Consider the following 25,833-nt stretch of genomic DNA (forward strand, 5'->3'; position numbering starts at 1 on the left):
CTACGGAGGTATTCTAGTTTTCAGAAGGCCCATGTGGAGGTCTCCTTGTCAATAGAAACGCTTGAAAAGGTCTTCTAGTCTACCCGGGACCTTACACAGGGCTTCTGGTCCATAGATGACCCGCACACAGGTGGCTTAGTTTATGGGGATACATTAAGGAGCTCTTCTAGTATATAGAAGATCTCTACAGAGGTCATCAAGTCTATAGAAGACGCCAGATTATAGAAGAGACCAACGGAACTTTGCTAGTCTATAGGAACCCTTTACGGAGATCATCTGGGATCTATCCTAAAAGCCCATGTGGAGGAAAAAATTCAGCTACGGAGGTGTTCTAGTCAATCGAAACCCTTGAAAAGGACTTCTAGTCTACCCATGACCTTACACAGGGCTTCTGGTCTATAGATGACCCCCACGGAGGCGAAGCAGTTTATGGAGACACATTAAGGAGCTCTTCTAGTCTATAGAAGAACTCTACGGAGGTCACCAAGTCTAAAGAAGATGTCAGTTTAAAGAAGAGACCAACGGAACTTTTATAGTCTATGCAAGCCCTTTATAGTGGTCATCTAAGATCTATCCTAAAAAGCCTTCTGATCTATACAAGAGCATTACAGAAGTCTTCTAGTCTATAGAAGACCCTTCAGAGTTTGTCAAGTGCGTTGGGTGTTTTTTAGCCTATAGAAGACACCTACGTAGATCACCTAGTCTATAGAAATTCCTCAGGTAGCGCTTCTTGTCTATAGAAGACCTCTGGGAGGTTCTTAAGTCTATGCAAGACCCATAGGGAGGTTTTCTAGTATATACAAAATCCTTATGGGAGTTCTTCTAGTCCAAAGAAGTCCCCTACGGCGGTCATCTATTCTATAAAGCACAGTTAATCAGGTCATCTTATCTATAGAAAATCCATTCGGAGGCAATCAAGTCTGTAGAAGACCCCTAGGCATTTTTTCTAGTCTATAGAAGACTTCTACGGAGATCATCTAGTGTATAGAAAGCCCCTACGGAGGTCTTTGAGTCTATAGAAAAAGCTTAGTTGGCTTTCATGTCTATAGAAGATCCCTACGGATTTTTTGTAGTCTATAGAAAACCTCAATAGGTTTTCTGCTACCCCTATAGAGATTTCTAGTCTATAGCAGACCCCTACGGAGGTCATCTAGTCTATAGAAGATCCCATATGACCTACCATATAGTCTATAGAAGATCGCAGGTGATGTCATTAAAGCTATAAAAAACCCTACCGAAGCCATTAAGTCTATAGAAGACTCCTAAAAAGCTTTTCTCTTATGTAAAAGATCCCTACGGATGTCCTCTATTCTATTTAAGATATCTACGAATGCCTCCTATTGTGTAAAATATTCCTGTGGATTCCACCTATTGTATAGAATATTCCTATGGATGAATAAAGCGGAGTATGCCATAGTTATCAATGTCATATGACCCGAAATAAAAACATTCCATATCTGGCCCACACAGACAATGTGGAGACGTAATTTCACTGCATTTTTGGAGGTGTGGACGCAATAAGTAAAAGGCGCAAGGAAAATCCCCAATATTGTACACATTTGCGACTGTATAATGATGGAAAATTTCAGGTCGTATGACATTGATGGCTAGTGTAAACACCCCTTTAGACCTATTGCTCCAATGACAGGGTGATTCAGTGTTTACTCTAGACACACACCTTCTGTCTCCACCACACCACAGACACATACCTTATCGCGGCTAAGATAATCACCATAGTAAAGAAAATTCTTGGAATGGCCGCTAGAGGCATGACAATTAAAATGGGCGTATTTACACGGCCTCATTGAATTGAAAGTGTTGCCAACATCTGTTAGCATGGGTAATGCGAGCCTAAGGCAAATGTCAGAGAAATTATATATTTTTTTATTTTAATTTATTTTAACGATATTTTTATTGCAATTTTTTATTTATTTTTACAAAATAACAATTTGTTGTTTACAACTAAATTTACTTAATTAATTTATTTATATACTTCATTTTTCTCTTACACTTAAAACTATAACAAAAAAATACTAAATAATGAAAACGAAAAAAAAATATTACAAGCAAAACAAACAAGTACACGAGTTGGATATTCCAATAATTAAAAAAAAAACATACACAGATGTAGAGATGGAAGAGAAGATGAGGTGACAAAAATATCACGGAATTTAAATTATAAAACACAGTGGCGCCCAACGGTACAAATCCTTGTGATACCAAGCGCTTCGGATAATCTCTACAGGTGAACATAGTTTACAAATGTGACATAATTAATGTCCATGGAGATAAAAAATAAGTGGCGCCCAATGGTATTGAAGAAAATTGATTTTGGACGGAATGACAATAAAAGTGTTTTTAGGATATTGAGGTGGTGGTAAGGGCGCAGGAAACACATAGTTTAGAAATGTGACACAATGTAAAACAACATATACATAGATAACACACTGGCGCCCAAAGTATAAAATAGAAAATTTAATTTGTTTGCCGCAACGAAAATGGAAATAATTTTAGGGATATTTGGTTGGTAAGTTGAGTGAAGAACAGTATGACAAAAAATAAAAAAACTAAGTAATAAAAAATTGATCCCACCGTATAGCATGCTTTTACCAGGTGTCACCCATGGGTAAAAATATGGTTGTATGACGAACTAGACTTGACAATCGTCATCGAAACATATTTGATGAAATTGTATACGAATGGTGATCAACGTAATTGGCGCCCAACCTAAAACTCATCTTTGAAATAATTGGCGCCCAGTGTGTTACATAATGATTTGTTTCCAGGTTTCCAAGCTTAATTAGATAAGAAAAATGATCGTTATGTGGCTATATTTTGTGAACGTGAACAAAGTTATCCTGATATAAATACACAAGATACGGATAATCCCAGCAACTCTTTACTATTCAATCATATTGAAAAGCAGGCAGGAGAAGATCATGCCAAATATCTGCAAAGAAGGAAGGAAAGAGGAGAACATTAGCAAAATTTACAACAATTAAGAAGAAAATTTCACAAATCGCCACCCAAAATTTTTTCGAATTTTCCCAACTTACCATTATAATCGCCACACCTATTGAAGTGCCTCCAATTACTGCAGCATGATCACGTATAAAATTCGAGGTAACATAAAGACAGCCCTGATTGTGTAAATTTGTAATGGTGGGGAAAATTGTACATTCCTTACGTTGACCTCCGAAAATCTCTTGACAACAAGATTCGGGTATTATACCAAAACGATTCCAATCATGCCAGGTATCAACACCACAGCATTGGAGGCGCTCCTGGGTTTGATCCCAGGCCTGGGTAATGTCGCGTCGACTGCCATACAAGGCCATGGAGGAACGCATTTCCTAAAAGAACAAAATAAAAATTATCACAGTTCCCACAAATAATTGCTCTAAAATCTTTCAACTTACCTGTCTCATGGTTTGCTGAACCCTTTCACGAAAAACATAACCTAAAATGCCACCAATTAACATGGTTACAAAGACCAGAGCCACCATTATGAAATACTGTAATTATAAAAATACGGTTGAATCATTTTCCAGAGCGATATTTTCCATTCCTTCTTACTCACCGTCAGCAGCAGACATTTCACTTCTTTGCCCGCTCCAACACAACCCAAAAACGACAGCAAACATATTGCCACAGAGGTAACAAGCAACACATAAACGGCACCAGAAAATAAATTTGTACCCAACAGCTCATTCATAAAACTACGATCCACCAGGGTCCATAGACTTAGGCAAAAGACAGTGGCACCACCAACCTGGAAGAAAAAAGAAAAAATGAATAACAGATTTTGATAAGGGTTTCAGTAAAAAAAAAAAAACGTTGAAGGTTTTTATAACATCAGCATGCTCCTGGTCTCCTAGCATTCTGTTCTACTCCGTAAAGACCACCTGTAGTGCGATTCTCTAACTCATTTTTTGAGTTACCGACAAAAATCGGTAAAATTAAAACGCAAAATTATGAATGAAAAGTTCAAATATAAGTTGACAACATTCTTCCTATCGGAAGAACTTTACGACTGTTTTTCATTCGTCACTAACTTACAACATCGGTAATTAGCGAAATTATAAGCACTTTACTCAAAAAATGAGTTAGAGAATCGCACTACTGGTCTTCTTCCTGAAACTTTACTTGGTTGTCTCTCTAAACAACTTCTGGTTTTCTTTTTAATATCTCCACGATTTTTAAAAGTAGACCTCTTTTAAGAAGACTTCTCGATCTTTTCTAAGAAAACTGACCAGAAATGCCTCCTAAGAAGACCTCCAGGGCTTATATAAGAAGACCTGCAGGACATATATAAGAAGACCTCATCAAAAAGACTTACCGATATTCTTTAAAAATATAGACGAGGCAATCTTCTCTAAGAAGACGTATTGTTACGAATGTAACTGATAGGTTTAAGTTAATTTTGTTTAATTTCCGTTAATTTAAATATTTGAATTGTAACGTAAAGTTTTATTACGCAGTTACTTTATTTAAGCAACAACAACTACGATGTAGAATTCTCTTCATCATTCTAGTTCTTACTTTACCTTTCATTAATGTGCTTTTGTTTTGCCATAATCATGTAATTACCGTTTAGTTTGCTACTTCTTTATTTCTTGCATTTGTTTGTTGTTGTAATTACGTCAACAGTGTATTTGTCCACTTGTATTGATCTTCCCCCATGTATGTGAGTCTGGTTGTTCGCTTATTGCGTATGTGCTTCTGTGTGTTCGTTGTACAGATTCGAGGTGTTGCCAGACGTGTTCTAGAGGACTCTCGAACAGGGAGATCTTGGGGTATAAATTCAGGGGGAGCTAGCAATGACGAGTTAGTTGTGTTTTAAGCGTTGAACTGAACAGATCGGTTAAAGAAGAGCTGCATGCTAACTAGAGACAAGCTGTGTGCTTAGCAATTAAAGTAGGTTCCGAATAAGTGTAATAAAGTAAATAAAGCATTGTAGAAACGTAATCTGTAACGAACCCTGTTTTATTTGGTACAAATCGTACTGGGGAATAAAACAACGTCTACACGGAGATTAGTTAAATCTAATTCCGTAACAGTATTGAGAAGACCTGAGAGACCCTCCAGGACTACTTATAAAAAAATAAATAAAGCATTGTAGAAACGTAATCTGTAACGAACCCTGTTTTATTTGGTACAAATCGTACTGGGGAATAAAACAACGTCTACACGGAGATTAGTTAAATCTAATTCCGTAACAGTATTGAGAAGACCTGAGAGACCCTCCAGGACTACTTATAAAATACTTCCCGATATGTTTTACGAAGATATACCAGGCAAATATTTTATTTGTCTCTAAGAAAACAAGGTTCCCTTGATTTCATTATGGACGCCGCCATAAAATACTTTCTGTCTTAACGTAACAAAAATTTCTGGTCCTCTATACGTCGAAAAAGACTTCTGGGACTTTTCGATATGCTTTAAGCAGACAGACCTGGTAAATATTTTGGTTGTCTCTAAGTTGACCGTTCTATGAAGATCGCTTTGACTTCATTATAAAGACCGCCGGATCTTTTAAATATTTCCTGGCTTTACATAACAAAAATGTCTGGTCCTCTATACGACGACCTTCTGATCTTACACTTGATGCACGGCAGCGATTCGTTTAGGTATTTCAAAATCTATTTTCCTGGTGTTCACGTAGCGAACAGGGTAATTTTCTAATAAGGATAGTGAATGGCTGAGTAAGGGCTATGTGTATAAAAGAGAGGAAGATGAGTTGAACAGGGATCTAAGGTGTAAGCTGTGCTTGCCACATGTGAGATAACTAAGAATGTTTATGACCTCTCCATAAGACTTCTTATAAAATAAGGAAGATATTTTGGTTGTCCCTAAGAAGACTTCTGGTCTTTTAAATGAACACCGCAATATCTTAAAAATACTTCCAGGATTTACATAACAAACATTTCTGGGGCTCAATTCTGTTCTACGAAAATGTGAAATGAAACAAATTATAAAGGAAATAAATGTCAAATGAAAAAAATTACATATAAAGCAAATATTTTTCATTTCAAATTTTCATACAACAAGCATCCAGCCCCTGGTCCTCTATAAGAAAACCATCTGAACTTACACTTGAAACAAGGCAATGATTCATTTAGGTGTTTAAAATGAATATTTTTTGGTCATCTCTAAAAGACTTTTGACCTTTACATAAAATTCACCCCGAAATCATTGTAAACCCAGTCAGATTCTTTAAAAATACATCCTTTACCTAACAAAAATTTATGATCCTCTATAAGAAGATCTTCTGATCTTACACTTGAAGCAAGGTCTTTCAAAATATAATTTCCTGGTGTTCACGTAGACTAATAAGCATGTATAGCATGTTTGCTTACCCAACATGTGAGATTACTAAGAGTGTTTTTGTCCGTTCCATAAGAAATTTTGACAATTGCGTTCGTACACATGTATACACTCTCCTTTTCTCTTTTACCCTCTACTCTAATTTAGGTTAAGTCAAATTAGAAGACTTAGTTCTTAAAATCATTTTACTTTAATAAAAACAGTTCAAATAAGGCATTCGGAAAAGAGAGAAAGGTGTCGTTTCTCTTAGCAACAAAAAAAAGATCCCAGTTTAACACCAGATCTTCTCACTGAAGACCTCCTGCTCTTTGTATTGAAGCCATTCCGAGTTTTCTCCAAGAATACCACCTCTTCTAAGAAGACTTTTCTGTTTTCTAGGAAGATCTATTGGTTCTCTCTAAGAAGACCTTCTCATCCTTTATAGGTGTTCACGTGAACATATTAATTTTCTAATAAAGATAATGAATGTCTTGGTGAGGGTTGCGTGTGTAGATTAGAGATATCATTTTGTTAAATAGGGATCTAGTTTAAATACAGTCCACATGAAAAGGCTAAACATGTGGCAAGCAGACCTCCTTATCGTGGGAGGTCGTTAGAAGAAAGGAGATAAGAATTTCCATTCCCACATGTGGCATATCTGAAATAGATTGGTACAGGCAATCTATGAGCAGTCTAATAACCATGTGGTTGCTTGCTACATGTATGGGCATGTAAGATAAGAATATTTTACGACCTCTCCATAAGATTGTATGGCAGATGCGTTCGTACACATATGTGCACTCTCACTTTCTCATTTCTACACACTAGTTAAGTAGGTTAAGTAATATTTTACTATTTAGTTCTTAAGAATATTTTTACTTTTAATAAATAGTGCATATTAAGCATTCAACTGGGAAAGACGTCTTGTTCTTTCCACGGTACGGATCCTTATTTACATTGGTCCTTCGAGCCGGATCAGTGGCCGAATTCAAAAAGAGCTGGGAAGCTGATAATTTGTCCCACAGGCAGGAAATTGGGTCAGCTGGCTGGTGAAGTCTTGATATCCAATTGGGGATATTGTCCGTAGGGGAAGAGAAATTCACCATGCTGAGCCAAATGGAAACGGCGGCAAAAATTGCTGATGAGGTGGAGAAGCTTCTTGTTCTCATCAACTGGGCGATTGAAGAAGTCAATGAAACCCAGACTAAGCGTTACAATGAGGGCGTTTATACGTACGTGGATAAGCAGAGGTTTGCAGGATCGAAGCTGGCAGCAAAAGATAAAATGGTAAACGAGAAAATCCTCCAATTGTTTACCAAAAAAGAGGAAGTGGTGCCAATAATGTTGATGCCTGTTAGGCCCCTGTCATTTGAGAAACAAATAAAATTCCTGCGATGGGATATCGACATAATGGAGTATGAAGAAGGGAAATTGAAAGTCAAGAACAAGATTCTGGAAATTGACCTTGAAAAAGAGGCTAAAGCAAGCCTTGAAAGCAGAGTGAGCGCTCAGTGTGAGGTGATAAGAGACCTACACATGAAGGATGAAGAGGCCAAAATTGAAATCCGTGGCCTGCAGGAAAAATTAGACAGCGAGCGGATGCAACGCAGGTCCGCTGCAGAGGCTATGATAATGATGAAAGAGGAGATCATGGCAATGGAAGTTGCCATGACCGCTTGCCAATCGGAGAAGGAAAATGCAGTCAAGCTTGCCAATACACTAAAGGAGCATGTCAAGCGTGAGGCTGAGGAATCGAGGATAGCTAAGGAAGAATTAATAGCGGCTAACCAAGAGGGAAATTGTGAGGTGACGGCTATTAAGGCAGAAGTGAGAAAATTGAATAAAGAATTGGCTAGCGCAGAAAGAGCGCGACATGCAGCTGAATCCAAACGTGATGAGTTGGTGGCACAACTATCGGCTAAATATGAAGCTGATTGTCAACTGGTGGTGGAAGGTATTAAGGAGGCTGATAATCTTTTCCAAACTATAAAAGAAAGGGAAGCATCGATTACAAAGGGTAATCAATTGCTGATCTTTGGAGTCCTGAGTCAGAAGATGACTGCGGCATGGAAAATGGTGGTGACGGCGAGCAAGAAATTCGAGGGGGCTTCAAATCTGAGCAAAGATGCTGCAGACAGAAGGGATGAGGCTATGGCGCCATATTCCCAGGAAGACGAATCAGTCAACAGCTCGGCACCGACCAAAAACTAGGCAGGGACAGGAACTCTGCTAATAAAAATGGAGCCTATGAAGAGGGAAGAGATGGACAGCCCAAAGCAACAATTATAGCATACGGATGCCATGGAAGACATTAAGTATGCTGGAGCCAACAAAGCCAATTGTACAAAAAAGGAAGAGAAGATATTGTTCTTCCACGTTAAGAATAAAGTAAATCAGTACTATACATCCAGAGAACCTACGAAGGAAGACTTTCTTCAACGCCAGAGGAAGAAGGTACCTATGGCCAGATGTGTTAAGCCGTTAGAGAAGGATGACTGTTTACGCTGGAAGAGTAAGCTGTCTAAAGCCAGTAAGAAGAAGCCACATCAGAAGGATGACGTTGCCAGAGTGAAAAAACCGCCAAATAAAGACGATTCAGCCTGGCAGATGAAGCCTGCAGACAAAGGTGGTACGTGCAAGAGCGACTGGCTGGAAAAATGGAGCAGCTTCCTGGGTGCTATCACTTAGATTGCTGGTAGAATAATGTTGATTTTTTATCATTTAGAATTTTATTTGATATTTTTATTTTAAATTTTATATTTTCATATTGTGTTTAATATTTCATATGTATTTTTTGGGCCCCCAAAATGTTCACGTAGTAAACAGACATAGTTTATAATAAAGATAGTGAATAGGGTTGCGCGTGTGTAGATTAAAGATATCATTTTGTTAAATAGGGATCTACTTTCAATACAGTCCACTTGAAAAGGGTAAACAAGTGGTAAGCAGACCGCCTTATCGTAGGTGGTCGTTAGAAGAAAGTAGATAAGAATTTCCATTGCCACATGTGGTATGTCTGAAATTGCTGGAGGTAATCTATGAGCAGGCTGATAACCATGTGTTTGCTTGCTACATGTATGCGCATGTATGATAAGAATATTTTACGACCTCTCCATTTTTATTTTAAATAAATCAGTACATGTATAGCATTCGAAAAGGAAAGAAGTGTTTTCTTTCCACGGTGCTAGATCCCTGTTTACATTGATCCTTCGAGCCGGATCAGTGGCCGAATCCAAAAAGAGCTGGGAAGCTGATAATTTGCCTCACAGGGAGGAAATTGGGTCAGCTGGCTGGTGAAGTCTTAATATCCAATTGGGGATATTGTCCGTAGGGAAAGGGGCATTCACCATGCTGCTTCAAATGGAGACATTGGCAAAGGATGATGTGGAGAGGCTTCTTGTTCTCATCAACTGGGCGATTGAAGAAGTCAATGAAACCCAGACTAAGCGTTACAATGAGGGCATTTATACTTACATGGATAAGCAGAGGGTTGCAGCATCAAAGCTTTCAGCAAAACATAAAATGGTAAACGAGAAAATCCTCCAATTGTTTACCAAAAAAGAGGAAGTGGTACCAGTAATGTTGATGCCTGTTAGGCCCTTGTCATTGGAGGAACAAATAAAATTCCTGCGATGGGATATCGACGCAATGGACTATGAAGAAGGGAAATGGAAAGTCAAGAACAAGATGCTGGAAATTGACATTGAAAAAGCTGAAGAGGCTAAAGCAAGCCTTGAAACCAGAGTGAGCTCTCAGTGTGAGGTGATAAGAGACCTACACATGAGGGATGAAGAGGCCAAAAATGGAAATCCGTGGCCTGCAGGAAAAATTGGACAACGAGCGAATGCAACGCAGGGCCGCGGTAGAAGCTATGAAGATTATGAAAGGGGAGATCAAGGCAATGGAAGTTGCTATGATCGCATGCCAATCGGAGAACAATGTAAATAAGGATCCGTACCGTGGAAAGAACAAGACGTCTTTCCCAGTTGAATGCTTAATATGCACTATTTATTAAAAGTAACAATATTCTTAAGAAATAAATAGCAAAATATTACTTAGCCTACTTAACTAGTGTGTAGAAAAGAGAAAGTGAGAGTGCACATATGTGTACGAACGCATCTGCCATACAATCATATGCGGAGGTCGTAAAATATTCTTATCTTACATGCCCATACATGTAGCAAGCAACCACATTGTTATTAGACTGCTCATAGATTGCCTGTACCAATCTATTTCAGACATGCCACATGTGGGAATGGAAATTCTTATCTCCTTTCTTCTAACGACCTCCCACGATAAGGAGGTCTGCTTGCCACATGTTTACCCTTTTCAAGTGGACTGTATTTAAACTAGATCCCTATTTAACAAAATGATATCTCTAATCTACACACGCAACCCTCACCACGACATTCATTATCTTTATTAGAAAATTAATATGTTCACATGAACAATAGGAAAGTAGCCTTGCGTTATCTTTGAAGATATTTTGGTCTTTTAAAAAACGATTTCTAGTTTTCTAAAATGAGACTTTCTGATTGCTCTGTACGCAGTGATAAATAGTTGAAGCAAGACAATGATTAGTTTTAGTGTTTTAGCCTTAAGAGCCCCATGGGATACTTACAAAAATCACAAAATTCGATACAAATAAACTGTACTTGACAAACTGCCCGCAGCAGTCCATGCGCGAACTAAAACCCATGCTGTCACCCTGAAAAGAGAAAAAGAAGAAAAAAATTAAATATTAAAGGACATTCGAAGAGACAAATCCTCAAAGTGGCACAACATTTTTCAGAGATAGAAAGAACATAACCCACTGCCAGATATTAATGTAGCAAACACGGGTCTTTATTCTGGATGATGTGTTCTTTTCTACGAAATACCATTACGTATGTTTTCTATTCTTTACAAGACCATAAGGATCTGTTCCATTCTACAGAAGATCCTTATAGGTCTTGGGTCTTCTACTCTACACAACACCCTGACGATGTCTTCAATTCCACAGAAAATTCGTTTGGGTATTTTACAGCCTGTTTCACTATGTCGAACGAAAATGAAAACGAAAGAAAAACAACTAAACTGTGTATGATTTTTAAATTTTGTACTTATTTTAACGCAAACACAAAGTCAATATTGCCAGGAAAACCAAAGTTTAAGTGTTTTTCGTTCGCAATCATTTTCTTTCGACAAAGTGAAGCAGGCCCTTATTTTGTCATGTTTGTCACCATATTAATTTGTAGCCAATGAATACATTTCACTTGTTCCTGAATCTTTGGTAATAGGATAAATATAACGGACCAAGCTCTAATTACCCATTACAACCATCATCAGCCATTACTAAGATTCAAAGATATCGCTCATTTACTTAAAGAGTGACACATTTCAAAAAATCAAGTTTCAAGAAAAACGCGTTTTAAGTGGTCGATTCGTCTCGAACCTCGTGTACTTCATGATTGGAAAGGCAAGAGTGGACGACGAATAGAATGCCAAGACTACCACCCAGGAGGTCAAACCTACCAAAGATACCCAGGAGGAGCAGAAGAGCAAATCAGCGCCTCCCAGGAAATCAACCTACGGGAGGACCAATGATTGAGGTCATCCAGGTCAACCTCCATCGGAGCGAGACGGCAACACTAGCCCTGATGGAAAAAATAACCAAAGGTAATATACATATAGGTTTAATCCAAGAACCTTGGGCCATAAAAAACAAGGTTTCTGGACTGAACCATATAAATTAACAACTTTTTTACGCGTATACGGGATCCCGCCCGAGGACCTGTATTATATGCCACAAAAACTTATGCTTTCTTTTTTCTCCAGAGTTGTCATCGTCGGACGTCACAGTATTGAAGCAGGGGAATGGAAATATATACCTGGCATCACTATACCTGCCGTTCGACTCCCCGACATTACCACCTTCGTCGGAATTGCAGCAACTGGTGAGAAGAATCAAGCAAACTGGTAACGAAGTACTAGTAGGTAGCGATGATAACTCTCACCACATCTCGTGGGGTAGTAATAACACTGACAAAAAGGGTCAAGCCCTTATAGACTACTTAAATACTAACGACCTGATTACACTTAACACTGGAAATACACCAACCTTTGTTAATAGAGTTAGGGAGGAAGTATTAGACATAACGATATGTTCAGAAAATCTAATAAACGAGGTACATGAGTGGAGAGTTTTGGAGGAATACTCCTTCTCTAAAATAGCGAGGTCACCGCCAAACCCGATAACCTTCCGAAACAAATCCAAAACAAATTGGACTAAGTTCGGAAAACGAGCAAAAGAAACACTAGGGCAAGCAGATGAGAAATGCCTAAGTAAGGATGACATAGATGGGAATGTCCTAAAGTAAACTGAGGCACTAGTAAAGTCTTTCGAGGAAAGTTGTCCCCTTTGAGAAAGGAAATCCGCCTACGAAAAACCCTCGATGACAAGGAAAATTTGGAAAAAAGGCAAGGAGGTCCGCAGACTTTATAACAGGGCAAAACGTAAAAAAGCACCTGTATTCTGAGACAACTACCAGGCAAAATTGAAGGAATACAACAAAATTACAAGGAACGCCAAACGTAACTCCTGGAAGTTATTCTGCGAACAGATGGATAGCGTTAACGACGTTTCGAAAATTAAGAAGTTTATGTCCAAAACCCATACACAGACCGAGCAAATGGTCGATGGAAATGGAAAAAGGACGGAAACAACAGAAGAAACTCTAGGCCTACTGATGAAAACGCACTTTCCGTCGAATACCATGGCCAGCACCGAGGCATCGATTGAGTCGGGTTACTCATCAGGAGATGCACCAAAAATTGACAGCTCGATGGTCAAACAAGCCATCACGAGCTTTTCACCATACAAAGCAGCGGGACCAGACCTGATCTTCCCGGCCCTAGTACAGCGGAAAGTGGACCTTATTGCGTCCAAACTGGTCGGCATCTTCAACGTTTGTCTAAAATTTGCTTACACCCCGCTAGCCTGGCAAGAGGCAAGGGTAGTTTTTATCCCTAAACCTGGCAAGGCAAGCTACGCAATACCAAAATCTTATCGCCCGATAAGTTTAACCTCATTCTTACTGAAGACAATGGAACGGACGGTCGACACCATGATAAGTAGAATCCCTAACGATATGCTCAAATTCAAACAACATGCGTACGTTAAAGGCAGATCAGTGGAAACCGCATTGCACGTGGTAGTACACCATATAGAGAGAACCTTTGAAATGAAGATGTATACACTTGCTGTATGCATTGATATCGCAGGCGCTTTTAACAACGTCAGCACCGAAACGCTGATCCACTTTTTAGACGAGTTTCAGGTGGACAGGGCCTTAAGGAACTGGATCAACCATATGCTAAGGAACAGATGGATAAGCTACGGGCTATATGACGTCAAAATAAGAGACAAAGTCGGACAAGAAACGCCACAGGGAGGGATACTATCACCTCTTTTGTGGGTTACTATCATAAACAGTCTCTTAAGGACCTTAACCGAAGAACGATTTGACCCAGTCTGCTACGCAGACGTCGTTATAATACTTCTAAGGGAAAAGAATCCGAATATACTTTGCAGAAGAGCAGAAACGGCTCTCAAAATTGCATACAACTGGGCCAGACCGAAGGGTCTGAACATTAACCCGAAAAAAAGGAAATATGTCTATTTACGAGGAAAACGAAAGTGGGTAACTTCGAGGAACCAGTTTTCCTAAATAGGACAATAAATATTTCCCACACAGTTAAATACCTAGGAGTAATTCTGGATAGGAAACTAAATTGGAAAGACCATATTCAAGAAAGGGCCGACAAGGTCAACATGTAGAAGGACAATAGGCTCAAAATGGGGTTTCAATCATAGGATGACACACTGGCTATACAGGGGCGTAATTAGACCAATCTTAACATACGCGTCTGTTGTATGATGGACAGCTATGGACAAATGTGAAGATGCAATGTGAAGATATTGCAAAAAGTCCAAAGAACAGGTTACCTAAGCATTAGCGGGGCAATGAGGACTACACCGACTAGGGCTCTAGAAACAATTTTGTTTATACACCCAATAGAAATTCAGGTAAGGTATGATGCAGCCATCGCAGCTACAAGGCTAAAGTCGATGAGCGAGTGGATCAGTAGGGACCACCAAACATACTAAAGGTCACAACGGGTGAATCTATAAACCAAATAGTATCGGACCGCATACCTGAAACTAGTGAAGGAGCTTTGTGTGATGTTTCAATACCAGACAGAGACATGTGGATCGATGGAACTCTAGCACAGATTCCCGCTGGAAGCTGCGGGTTTACGGATGGGGCTGTGCTAGAGGGAAGAAACGGACTGGGTTTATATATAATGGAACCGGAAACGAAAATCTCCCTCCAACTGCCGGATCATAACAAGATCCTGCAGGCGGAACTCCGGGCGATAACAGAGTGTCTGCTTTGGTTTGATACTCACACAAAGCCTACCACTGCGAACATCCTTACGGACAGCAAAGCAGCCATCACGGCTATAACGCCCAAGACAGTGAAATCTAGAACTGTCTTGGAATGCATACAGTCTATTAACAACTACTCCAAATATGGTACGGTAAACATTATATAGGTACCAGGGCACATTGGGATTAGGGGTAATGAAATAGCAAACTCCTCAGCAAGACAGGCAAGGGAGCAACCTACAGTCAGCCTAGATAACGCCAAGCCCATAAAGGCAACGCGCATAGAGCTAAAGGCATGGTCAAAAGATGCACATATATCCCTCTGGAATAGAAAAGACACAAAAATCCTATGGGGGAACCCAGACGAGGACAAAACAAAGGGACTACTTTTACTAAGTAAAAAATACATTAGTAGACTGACGGGTATCCTTACATGACACCTGGGTCTACAAGCGCACCTGCACAAAATAGGTTGTACAGGAAGCAGTGAATGTCATTGCCAGGACTTCACAAACCCGAAAAAACAGCTACTAGGGAGCGACATAATACAAGGACACGACCACATCAGGACAATCGAGCTCAAAACATTAAGAGACTATGTCAACATGACAGAAATCTTAGACTAAAGTCAATAGAATAATCAGGAATTTTAAATAATTCATACACAAAATTTACAACCACATCACGGACATGTGGTGATCCTGCATCACCCCTCTTTTCAATCTAACCAAGTGGTGGATTGAAATTTGACTTCCCAACTTAAAAATATGATTACACCAAAACTAAAATAACTAGTTGGACCATATTTTGCAGAGAACTAGCCAGATATCAGTGCTAAATTTCTGTGCAAGATCAAGCATGACTTGTAGTGTTTTAGTGCTTCATAAATGCAAAAAAAACATTTTTGATTATTTATGCCAAACTCCTAGAAAATAAGCTGTAACTCGTTGAGTTTTAGAGATATCAACTTGAAAATTTGAAACAAGATAAAGTAGAAGTTGTAGAAAAAATAGGAATTGCTAACTCAAACAAGTAAAGCAGTATCAGTCAGCTTTGCCGACAGAGATATACCCTCAGCCTGTGTATATTGAAAAAAAATCCTCACAAAAATTTATGTATTTAGGGGGTTTTAAAAATTTTGGTTGTATGAAAAGACAAAAATGTTGATTAGGATTAAAGATCAAAAGTTTTGCGGAGGAGATACTTAAAGTAATGGATCGAAATTGACCATTGTGGAAGTTTTTACACCCTTCGGGCTGTTTGCTCAAGAAGTATGGATTGCCCCTGAAAGACATGTTACCGTCGTAATTGAGGCAGCGAATGCAAGTTGCTTCAACAAAAATCAAAGTGATTCGATTGCAGGTCTTAAAGTGAACTTATCCGAAATTTTGTGTGGGTGGTACCGGATGGAGTGGACAAATATAGTCCATATTTGAACCTGATCTATATCTGGTAGATATATTAGGATGTGTAAAGTAAGGACCAATTCGGCCACTCCCTTCAAGAGTTACCGTACGAAGAGTTACCTTGCGCTCCAACCACCTCACACTGTGTCATAAGGGTTTATTGCAACTCTCAGGCTATTTTCTCAGGAAGTGTGGACTTGCCCCTGATGAAACTTGTACCGTCGTATGGGGGGCAGTGAATACAAGTTGCTAAAACAAAAATCGAATCGATTCCCGAGCAGGTGCTAAACTGAACTTATCCCAAATTTTGTGTGGGAGGTACCCGAAGGAGTGGACCGATTGAGTCCATATTAGAAACTCATCTAAGTCTGGTAGACATTTCACGATTTTCAAAGTATGGACCAAATCGGTTACTCCCTTCAAGAGTTATTGTACGTACAAATTTTCCGAACATTTTCGAACTTTTGTGGGGGAGGTACCGGAAGGAGTGGACCGATATAGCCCATCTTCGAACTTAAACTAAGTTTGGAAAATATTACGAAAGCCAAAATTTGACCCGAATCGGTTCATCCGTTCGAGAGTTATTGTGCGCACCAGCCAGACAGACAGACGGACGGACATTGCTCAATCGACTCCAAATTGTCTGAAACACATTTCGTCCAAACATACTTGGGGTCTAAAACCATTATTTCGATGAGGCACATTTTGTCCGTATGAAAGTGTATATACCCTCGTTAGCATAAATGCTGAGGGTATAAAAAACTCCTATTTTTGTAGGGAATTACGTCCTGGTCTATCATGATAAGACCTTCAGGTTTTTTTATAATTAGTCCTACTGATCTTCCATAAGATTACCTCTTGATTACCTCATCCATATCAAGTCATCAAGGTCTTCTATAAGTGGCTCTCCTCCATAAGAAATCCCTCAAGTCCACTAAAAGGAATATCGGTCTTATATAAGAAGATTTACTGGCTTTCCTGATTTCCAGATAAATGAAAGTCAAATAATTTTGTAGAAGAAGTCTTCTTGATCTTCTATAAGGAGACCTGCTTGTCTACTATATCAAAACCTAATGGTTTTCTGTAAGAAGACCTTGTGTTTTCTTCAAAAAGAAGATCTCCTTTAAGAAAACCGCATGAATTTATAAAAAATCTTCCTGGTCTCCTTATGCGGATGTCTCCTTGTTTTTTATACCCTCCACCATTGTATGGAGGGTATATTAAGTTTGTTTTTCCGTTTGTAACGCATTGAAATACTCATTTGCGACCCTATAAAGTATATATATTCTTGATCAGGGTAAAATTCTAAGTCGATCTGAGTACGTCCGTCCGTCCGTCCGTCCGTCCGTCTGTGGTAATCACTCTAGCATCCACAAAAATGGAGATAGGACGCTGAAATTTTGGGAAAATGCGTCTTTTGTTTGCAGGCAGGTCAAGTTCGATGATGGGCTATATCGGTCCACGTTTTGGTATAGCCCCCATATAACGGCACCCCCCGATTTGCGGTATTTTGACGTTTTTAGCTACATTTTTGGACCGATTTAGCTATAATTTGACATTTAGGGTTCTTAAGTATCAATAAACTTATATAACAAAAGTTGTGGACATAGGTCCACGTTTTGGTATAGCCCCCATATAACGGCACCCCCCGATTTGCGGTATTTTGACGTTTTTAGCTACATTTTTGGACCGATTTAGCTATAATTTGACATTTAGGGTTCTTAAGTATCAATAAACTTATATAACAAAAGTTGTGGACATAGGTCCACGTATTGGTATAGCCCCCATATAACGGTACCCCCCGATTAACGGTATTTTGACATTTTTAGCTACATTTTCAGACCGATTTAGCTATAATTTGACATTTAGGATTCTTAAGTATCAATAAACTTATATAACAAAAGTTGTGGACATAGGTCCACGTATTGGTATAGCCCCCATATAACGGTACCCCCCGATTTACGGTATTTTGAAATTTTTAGCTACATTTTCAGACCGATTTAGCTATAATTTGACATTTAGGATTCTTAAGTATCAATAAACTTATATAACAAAAGTTGTGGACATAGGTCCGCTTTTCGGTATAGCCCCCATATAACGGTACCCCCCGATTTACGGTATTTTGACGTTTTTAGCTACATTTTCAGACCGATGAAGCTATAATTTGACATTTGAAGTTCTTAAATGTCAATAAACATATGTGACAAAACTTGTGGACATAGGTCCACGTTTTGGTATAGCCCCCATATAACGGTACCCCCCGATTTACGGTATTTTGACGTTTTTAGCTACATTTTCAGACCGATATAGCTATAATTTGACATTTAGGGTTCTTAAGTGTAACTAAACTTATATAACAAAAGTTGTGGACCTAGGTCCACGTTTTGGTATAGCCCCCATATAACGGTACCCCCGATTTACGTCATTTTGACGTTTTTATCTACATTTTCAGACCGATTTAGCTATCAATTGACATTTAGAGTTCTTAAATGTCAATAAACTTATATAGGTCCATGTTTTGGAATAGCCCCCATATAACGTTACCGCCCGATTTCAGGTATTTTGAGAATTTTACCACCAAGTTTTAACCGAATTATCTGTAATTTGAACATTTGACATTTGAAATTCTTAGTGGTCACCACACCTCTCCACCAAAAATTGTCAAGAAAGCCCCCATATAACGGTACCTCCCGATTTTCAGTAATTTGATTATTTTAGCTACAATATTAAACCGAACATGCAGTCATTTGACATTTGAAGTTCTTAGTGGTCACAACACCTCTCCATCAAAAATTGTCAACATAGGTCCATGTTCGGATATAGCTCCCATATAACGGTACCTCCCAATTTTCAGTAATTTGGCAATTTTAGCTACAATTTTTAACAGAACTGACTGTAGTTTGACATTTGAAGGTTGTAGTGGTCACCACACATCTGAATCAACAATATTCAACATAGCCCCAATATAACGATACTTCCCGATTTTCGGTACTTTGAGGATTTTACTTAAAATGTTTAACCGAACGTAGGTCCATGTTTTTGTATAGCCCCAAAACAAACCTCCCGATTTTCCGTACTTTAGCTTTATTTTTTGGACGAACTTTCTGTAATTTGAAATTTAAAAGTCAACAAAAATTCTGCAACAAAAATTGTTCATTTAAGTTCATATTTTCGTATAGCCCAGATACCTCCGAACTAGCTGTTAATGACATTTGAAGTTCCCACGTTATGTACCGATTTTCGATATTTTGAGGATTCTAGCTAAATTTTTTAACCGAATTAGGAGTTATTTGACATTAAAGGTTCCCATCAAAAACTGTCAACATAGGCCCATGTTTTATTATAACCCCTATATAACAGTACCTCCCAATTTCTAGCCCACCAAAAATTTTCAACAGTTAGATACAGGCACCATAAAAAAGGGCCTCCCGAATGAAGCATTTTATGTACATTATCTGACATTTTAACGTACTCACTTAAAGTTGGGGACAGGAATGAATATTTTATGGTGGAGGGTATGAAAAGTTCGGCCCGGCCGAACTTAATGCTTTTTTACTTGTTTTTCATTAGGACTTTCGAGGACTTCCTGCTTTTCCAAAAGAAGATTTAAAAGTCCACTTTCTGAAGATATTCTGGCTCAATGGTATGGGACCTACTTTTCATAGCCGAGTCGGAACGGCGTGGCTTACGACACCACTTTACAGAGAAATTGTTCATGGCTGAAATACTCAGGAAATGGAAGCCAACATTACTCTGAGGGGATTTGCCACCGCCGGAAATGTTGATTTTATTTTTATTTTAGAAATTTGGAAGTGGGGTAATCCCATAAGCAAATTAACGAAAGACTTAAGACACAAACTTTCGAGAGCAATAATTCATTGTGAGAAATTAAAAATATAATAACATTTTAAATAGAGAGATAGAGAGAGAGATAGAGATTGAGGCAGTGTGAAAGATTGTTTCATTGTTTGTTGACTATGAAAACAAAAGACTTAAGACACAAACCTTGCTGAGTATCATAATTTAAATGGAAGGGAGGAAATTTATATTTTTTATGGACAGTTCCCTCCCTTGTTCCATCTGGGATCTTTGTGGAACACTTATTATATATTATGGACATTTCTAAAGGTCGTAACCAGGGCAACTTAACAAAAGACTTAAGACACAAACTTTCGAGAGCAATAATTCATTGTGGGAAATTAAAAAAAATATAACATTTTAAAGAGAGAGAGAGAGAGAGAGAGAGAGATGATGGAGTGTGAAAGATTGTTTCATTGTTTGTTGACTATGAAAACAAAAGACTTAAGACACAAACCTTGCTGAGTATCATAATTTAAACGGAAGGGAGAAAATTTATATTTTTTATGGACATTTCCTTCCCTTGTCCCATCTGGGATCTTTGTGGAACAATTATTATATATTATGGACATTTCTAAAAGCCATAACCAGACATTAGAGTTCTTCAAAGTAATTAGTCGATTATAAGTAGTTCTAGAATATTTATTTTAGAACTTATTACATACTTTTGCCAGCTATGTGAGATCGTTGATTTAAAAAAAAATATTTTGTTACGCTTTTTAGAAATTGGAATAGTGACATTTGGGAAGACATCGTGATTTTCCCGAAAAATATTTTTCGAGAACTATAATTAAAGCATTATTAGATATTTTATGTTACAAAATCGTGGATTTAAATAAATTATAAATTCAAAAAATTCAGAAAGCATTCAAACATTTTGTTGTTTTTATAAATTATTTTTATTGTTTTAATTTTTGTCTATTGTTGAAAAAATATTTTAATTGGGCAATTAATTTCACATTGCACCCCCAAAAAGACATAATTCCGATTAATTTAATGCAAATTTGCCACCGCCACCATACACCATACGGTAGACAATTGGCGAGATTTTCAAAACAGCGTATCGTTGTAATTGCATTATTCAAAACATCAAAAATAATGAGAAGACTCATATTTAACAATTAAAGTGAATAAATTATTATCGCCATAGCAAGATCTATTTAAGAAAATAACAAAGGCTACTGAAAGGTTTCCAGATGGTGGCCGGTAATGACTTAGAATGAAGTAAGGGATGTTAATTTGAAAAGCAGCTAATTAAAATAAACACACAAAAAAGACGGCAATTAATTGAAATTTATTACTAAAAAATAAGTGCAAAAGTTAAAAAAAAAATTGGCAAATTTTATTTCATTTTCATTACTGGCGTAACTAATTTTGATAGATTTAGACAGATCGAGAGAGACAGACGGCCAACCACATAAAGGCCATACAATGAATTCGAATTGAAAGCAAAAATCTAAGCTATGATTGCGTTGATGGCCAAGGTAAAGTGTGTGTGTGTGTGAGTGTTATATATTGGAAATATGTATTGCTGACTATGTTTGTTTTTTATGTTTTGGGGTTTTTTTTGCTGGTGTTTGGGAATTACACTAACCCATACATACATATGTAAGTAGAACACAAACAACATTTAATGGCTAATGGGAAGCAATTGTTTTGAAAAAAAAAAAACATTAAATCAATGAAATTGTATATCAAGTTTTTTTTTTGGTCTTTCCTTCATTCTAATCGACAGTCGAGTCAGTCATATGTTCACCTGATCACTTGGATTCATTCATTGTCTATTCGATTCGATTCAATTGTGTTGTTGTTTTAATGCTCAGTCATTAGACGCAGTTGAAGTTTTTTCGTAAATCAGCAAAAAATTAGATCATTTATTTTATTTGACTGGAAGTGACTGACTGACTTGGTTGCCATGTGATTTATTTGTTCAATTTTTGATGTTTAATTCCAGAATTTTTAAAAGTGGGTTTTTTGTCAATTGCAACCTACCAACAATGATCGTAAATATGATTCAGTGCCAATTATTGTTGTCAGAGATTGTTAGAATAATAAAACAAAGTTATCTTAATTCAACAATGTCGTGCAACTTAATATTAAAAAGCATCGAATATTATTTGTTCTTAGGACATTTTTCAGATTTGTGAGAGGTATAAAATTAATAGATCATTTTAAAACTTTATTTTATTAAATTTTATAATTTCTAAATTAACTGTGTTTAATTAGAATACAAAGTCGTCTAGCTCATACTTAGAGGTATTCTTTTTTTTACAGAAGTCTTCTACTTAGGTTTTCTGTCCCACAGAAGTCTCCTAAGGAGGCATTTTGTTCTATAGACGACTTCTACGAACGTTTTCTGTCGTATAGAAGCCTCCTACGAACGTCTTCTGTCATATAAAAGCCTCTTACGGAGGTCTTCTATTCTATAGAAACCTCCTACGAACGTCTTCTGTCATATAAAAGCCTCTTACGGAGGTCTTCTATTCTATAGAAACCTCCTACGGAGGTCTTCTATTCTATAGAAACCTCCTACGGAGGTCTTCTATTCTATAGAAACCTCCTACGGAGGTCTTCTATTCTATAGAAACCTCCTACGGAGGTCTTCTATTCTATAGAAACCTCCTACGGAGGTCTTCTATTCTATAGAAACCTCCTACGGAGGTCTTCTATTCTATAGAAACCTCCTACGGAGGTCTTCTATTCTATAGAAACCTCCTACGGAGGTCTTCTATTCTATAGAAACCTCCTACGGAGGTCTTCTATTCTATAGAAACCTCCTACGGAGGTCTTCTATTCTATAGAAACCTCCTACGGAGATCTTCTATCCTATAGAAACCTCCTACGGAGGTCTTCTATTCTATAGAAACCTCCTACGGAGGTCTCCTATTCTATAGAAACCTCCTACGGAGGTCTTCTATTTCTATAGAAACCTCCTACGGAGGTCTCCTATTCTATAGAAACCTCCTACGGAGGTCTACGGATGTCTTCTATTCTATAGACACCTCCTACGGAGGTCTTTTATTCTATAGACACCCCCTACGGAGGTCTTTTATTCTATAAAAACCTCCTACTGATCTCTTCCGTTCTATAGAAACCTCCTACGGAGGTCTTCTATTCTATAGAAACCTCCTACGGAGGTCTTCTATTCTATAGAAACCTCCTACGGAGGTCTTCTATTCTAATAGAAACCTCCTACGGAGGTCTCCTATTCTATAGAAACCTCCTACGGAGGTCTCCTATTCTATAGAAACCTCCTACGGAGGTCTTCTATTCTATAGAAACCTCCTACGGAGGTCTTCTATTCTATAGAAACCTCCTACGGAGGTCTTCTATTCTATAGAAACCTCCTACGGAGGTCTTCTATTCTATAGAAACCTCCTACGGAGGTCTTCTATTCTATAGAAACCTCCTACGGAGGTCTTCTATTCTATAGAAACCTCCTACGGAGGTCTTCTATTCTATAGAAACCTCCTACGGAGGTCTTCTATTCTATAGAAACCTCCTACGGAGGTCTTCTATTCTATAGAAACCTCCTACGGAGGTCTTCTATTCTATAGAAACCTCCTACGGAGGTCTTCTATTCTATAGAAACCTCCTACGGAGGTCTTCTATTCTATAGAAACCTCCTACGGAGGTCTTCTATTCTATAGAAACCTCCTACGGAGGTCTTCTATTCTATAGAAACCTCCTACGGAGGTCTTCTATTCTATAGAAACCTCCTACGGAGGTCTTCTATTCTATAGAAACCTCCTACGGAGGTCTTCTATTCTATAGAAACCTCCTACGGAGGTCTTCTATTCTATAGAAACCTCCTACGGAGGTCTTCTATTCTATAGAAACCTCCTACGGAGGTCTTCTATTCTATAGAAAACCTCCTACGGAGGTCTTCTATTCTATAGAGACCTCCTACGGAGGTCTTCTATTCTATAGAAACCTCCTACGGAGGTCTTCTATTCTATAGAAACCTCCTACGGAGGTCTTCTATTCTATAGAAACCTCCTACGGAGGTCTTCTATTCTATAGAAACCTCCTACGGAGGTCTTCTATTCTATAGAAACCTCCTACGGAGGTCTTCTATTCTATAGAAACCTCCTACGGAGGTCTTCTATTCGATAGAAACCTCCCTATGGAGGTCTTCTATTCGATCGAAACCTCCCTACGGAGGTCTTCTATTCTATAGAAACCTCCGTACGGAGGTCTTCTATTCTATAGAAACCTCCGTACGGAGGTCTTCTTTTCTATAGAAACCTCCTACGGAGGTCTTCTATTCTATAGAAACCTCCTACGGAGGTCTTCTATTCTATAGAAACCTCCTACGGAGGTCTTCTATTCTATAGAAACCTCCTACGGAGGTCTTCTATTCTATAGAAACCTCCTACGGAGGTCTTCTATTCTATAGAAACCTCCTACGGAGGTCTTCTATTCTATAGAAACCTCCTACGGAGGTCTTCTATTCTATAGAAACCTCCTACGGAGGTCTTCTATTCTATAGAAACCTCCTACGGAGGTCTTCTATTCTATAGAAACCTCCTACGGAGGTCTTCTATTCTATAGAAACCTCCTACGGAGGTCTTCTATTCTATAGAACCTCCTACGGAGGTCTTCTATTCTATAGAACCTCCTACGGAGGTCTTCTATTCTATAGAAACCTCCTACGGAGGTCTTCTATTCTATAGAAACCTCCTACGGAGGACTTCTATTCTATAGAACCTCCTACGGAGGTCTTCTATTCTATAGAAACCTCCAACGGAGGACTTCTATTCTATAGAAACCTCCTACGGAGGTCTTCTATTCGATAGAAACCTCCTACGGAGGTCTTCTATTCGATAGAAACCTCCCTATGGAGGTCTTCTATTCGATAGAAACCTCCCTACGGAGGTCTTCTATTCTATAGAAAACCTCCCTACGGAGGCCTTCTATTCTATAGAAACCTCCTACGGAGGTCTTCTTTTCTATAGAAACCTCCTACGGAGGTCTTCTATTCTATAGAAACCTCCTACGGAGGTCTTTCTATTCTATAGAAACCTCCTACGGAGGTCTTCTATTCTATAGAACCTCCTACGGAGGTCTTCTATTCTATAGAAACCTCCTACGGAGGTCTTCTATTCTATAGAAACCTCCTACGGAGGTCTTCTATTCTATAGAAACCTCCTACGGAGGTCTTCTATTCTATAGAAACCTCCTACGGAGGTCTTCTATTCTATAGAAACCTCCTACGGAGGTCTTCTATTCTATAGAAACCTCCTACGGAGGTCTTCTATTCTATAGAAACCTCCTACGGAGGTCTTCTATTCTATAGAAACCTCCTACGGAGGTCTTCTATTCTATAGAAACCTCCGACGGAGGTCTTCTATTCTATAGAAACCTCCGACGGAGGTCTTCTATTCTATAGAAACCTCCGACGGAGGTCTTCTATTCTATAGAAACCTCCTATGGAGGTGCTTTTATAGACCTTTTCTGTAGACAAGGGTGTTCCTGTATACCCATTCTAGCTACAAGGGTGCTTCTGTAGACCCTTTCTGTAATAAAAGGGTGTTTCTATAGACCCTTTCTGTAGGCAAAGGTGCTTTTATAGACCTTTTTGATAGGCAAAGGAATTCTATAGGCCTTTCTGTAGGCATGGATGATTCTATAGACCTTTACTGTAGACAAGATTTCTTCTATAGGACCCTTCTGTAGGCAAGGGTGCCTCTATTGACGCTTTTTGTAGGCAAGGGTACTTCTTTTGACTTTGTCTGCAGGCAAGGGTGCTTCTTTTGACCCTTTCTGTAGGCAAGGTTACTTCTATAGGCCTATTTTGTAGGCAAGGGTGCTTCTATATACAATAATAAC

The 25,833-nt window shown here is 38.5% G+C and overlaps 1 protein-coding gene across 2 annotated transcripts in view; it reads right to left on the bottom strand.

Moving 5' to 3' along the window:
* Positions 1-1,948: 1,948 nt before the first annotated feature.
* The window catches only part of Tsp74F (Tetraspanin 74F), a 43,317-nt gene continuing 19,432 nt past the window's right edge, over positions 1,949-25,833 (bottom strand). For both annotated transcript variants that reach the window (XM_073987293.1, XM_073987295.1), the window contains exons 3-7: positions 10,928-11,014; positions 3,581-3,772; positions 3,420-3,515; positions 3,057-3,353; positions 1,949-2,950 (exon numbers count right to left, since the gene is read on the bottom strand). In XM_073987293.1, coding sequence (XP_073843394.1) covers positions 2,903-2,950; positions 3,057-3,353; positions 3,420-3,515; positions 3,581-3,772; positions 10,928-11,005 — 711 coding nt within the window. In that variant the 5' untranslated portion in view covers positions 11,006-11,014 and the 3' untranslated portion in view covers positions 1,949-2,902. The remainder of the gene's footprint in view (positions 2,951-3,056; positions 3,354-3,419; positions 3,516-3,580; positions 3,773-10,927; positions 11,015-25,833) is intronic.

This window comes from Musca autumnalis, unplaced genomic scaffold (assembly GCF_047663935.1).
Source record: "Musca autumnalis isolate F117 unplaced genomic scaffold, ASM4766393v1 scaffold_4, whole genome shotgun sequence".
Lineage (NCBI taxonomy): Eukaryota > Metazoa > Arthropoda > Insecta > Diptera > Muscidae > Musca > Musca autumnalis.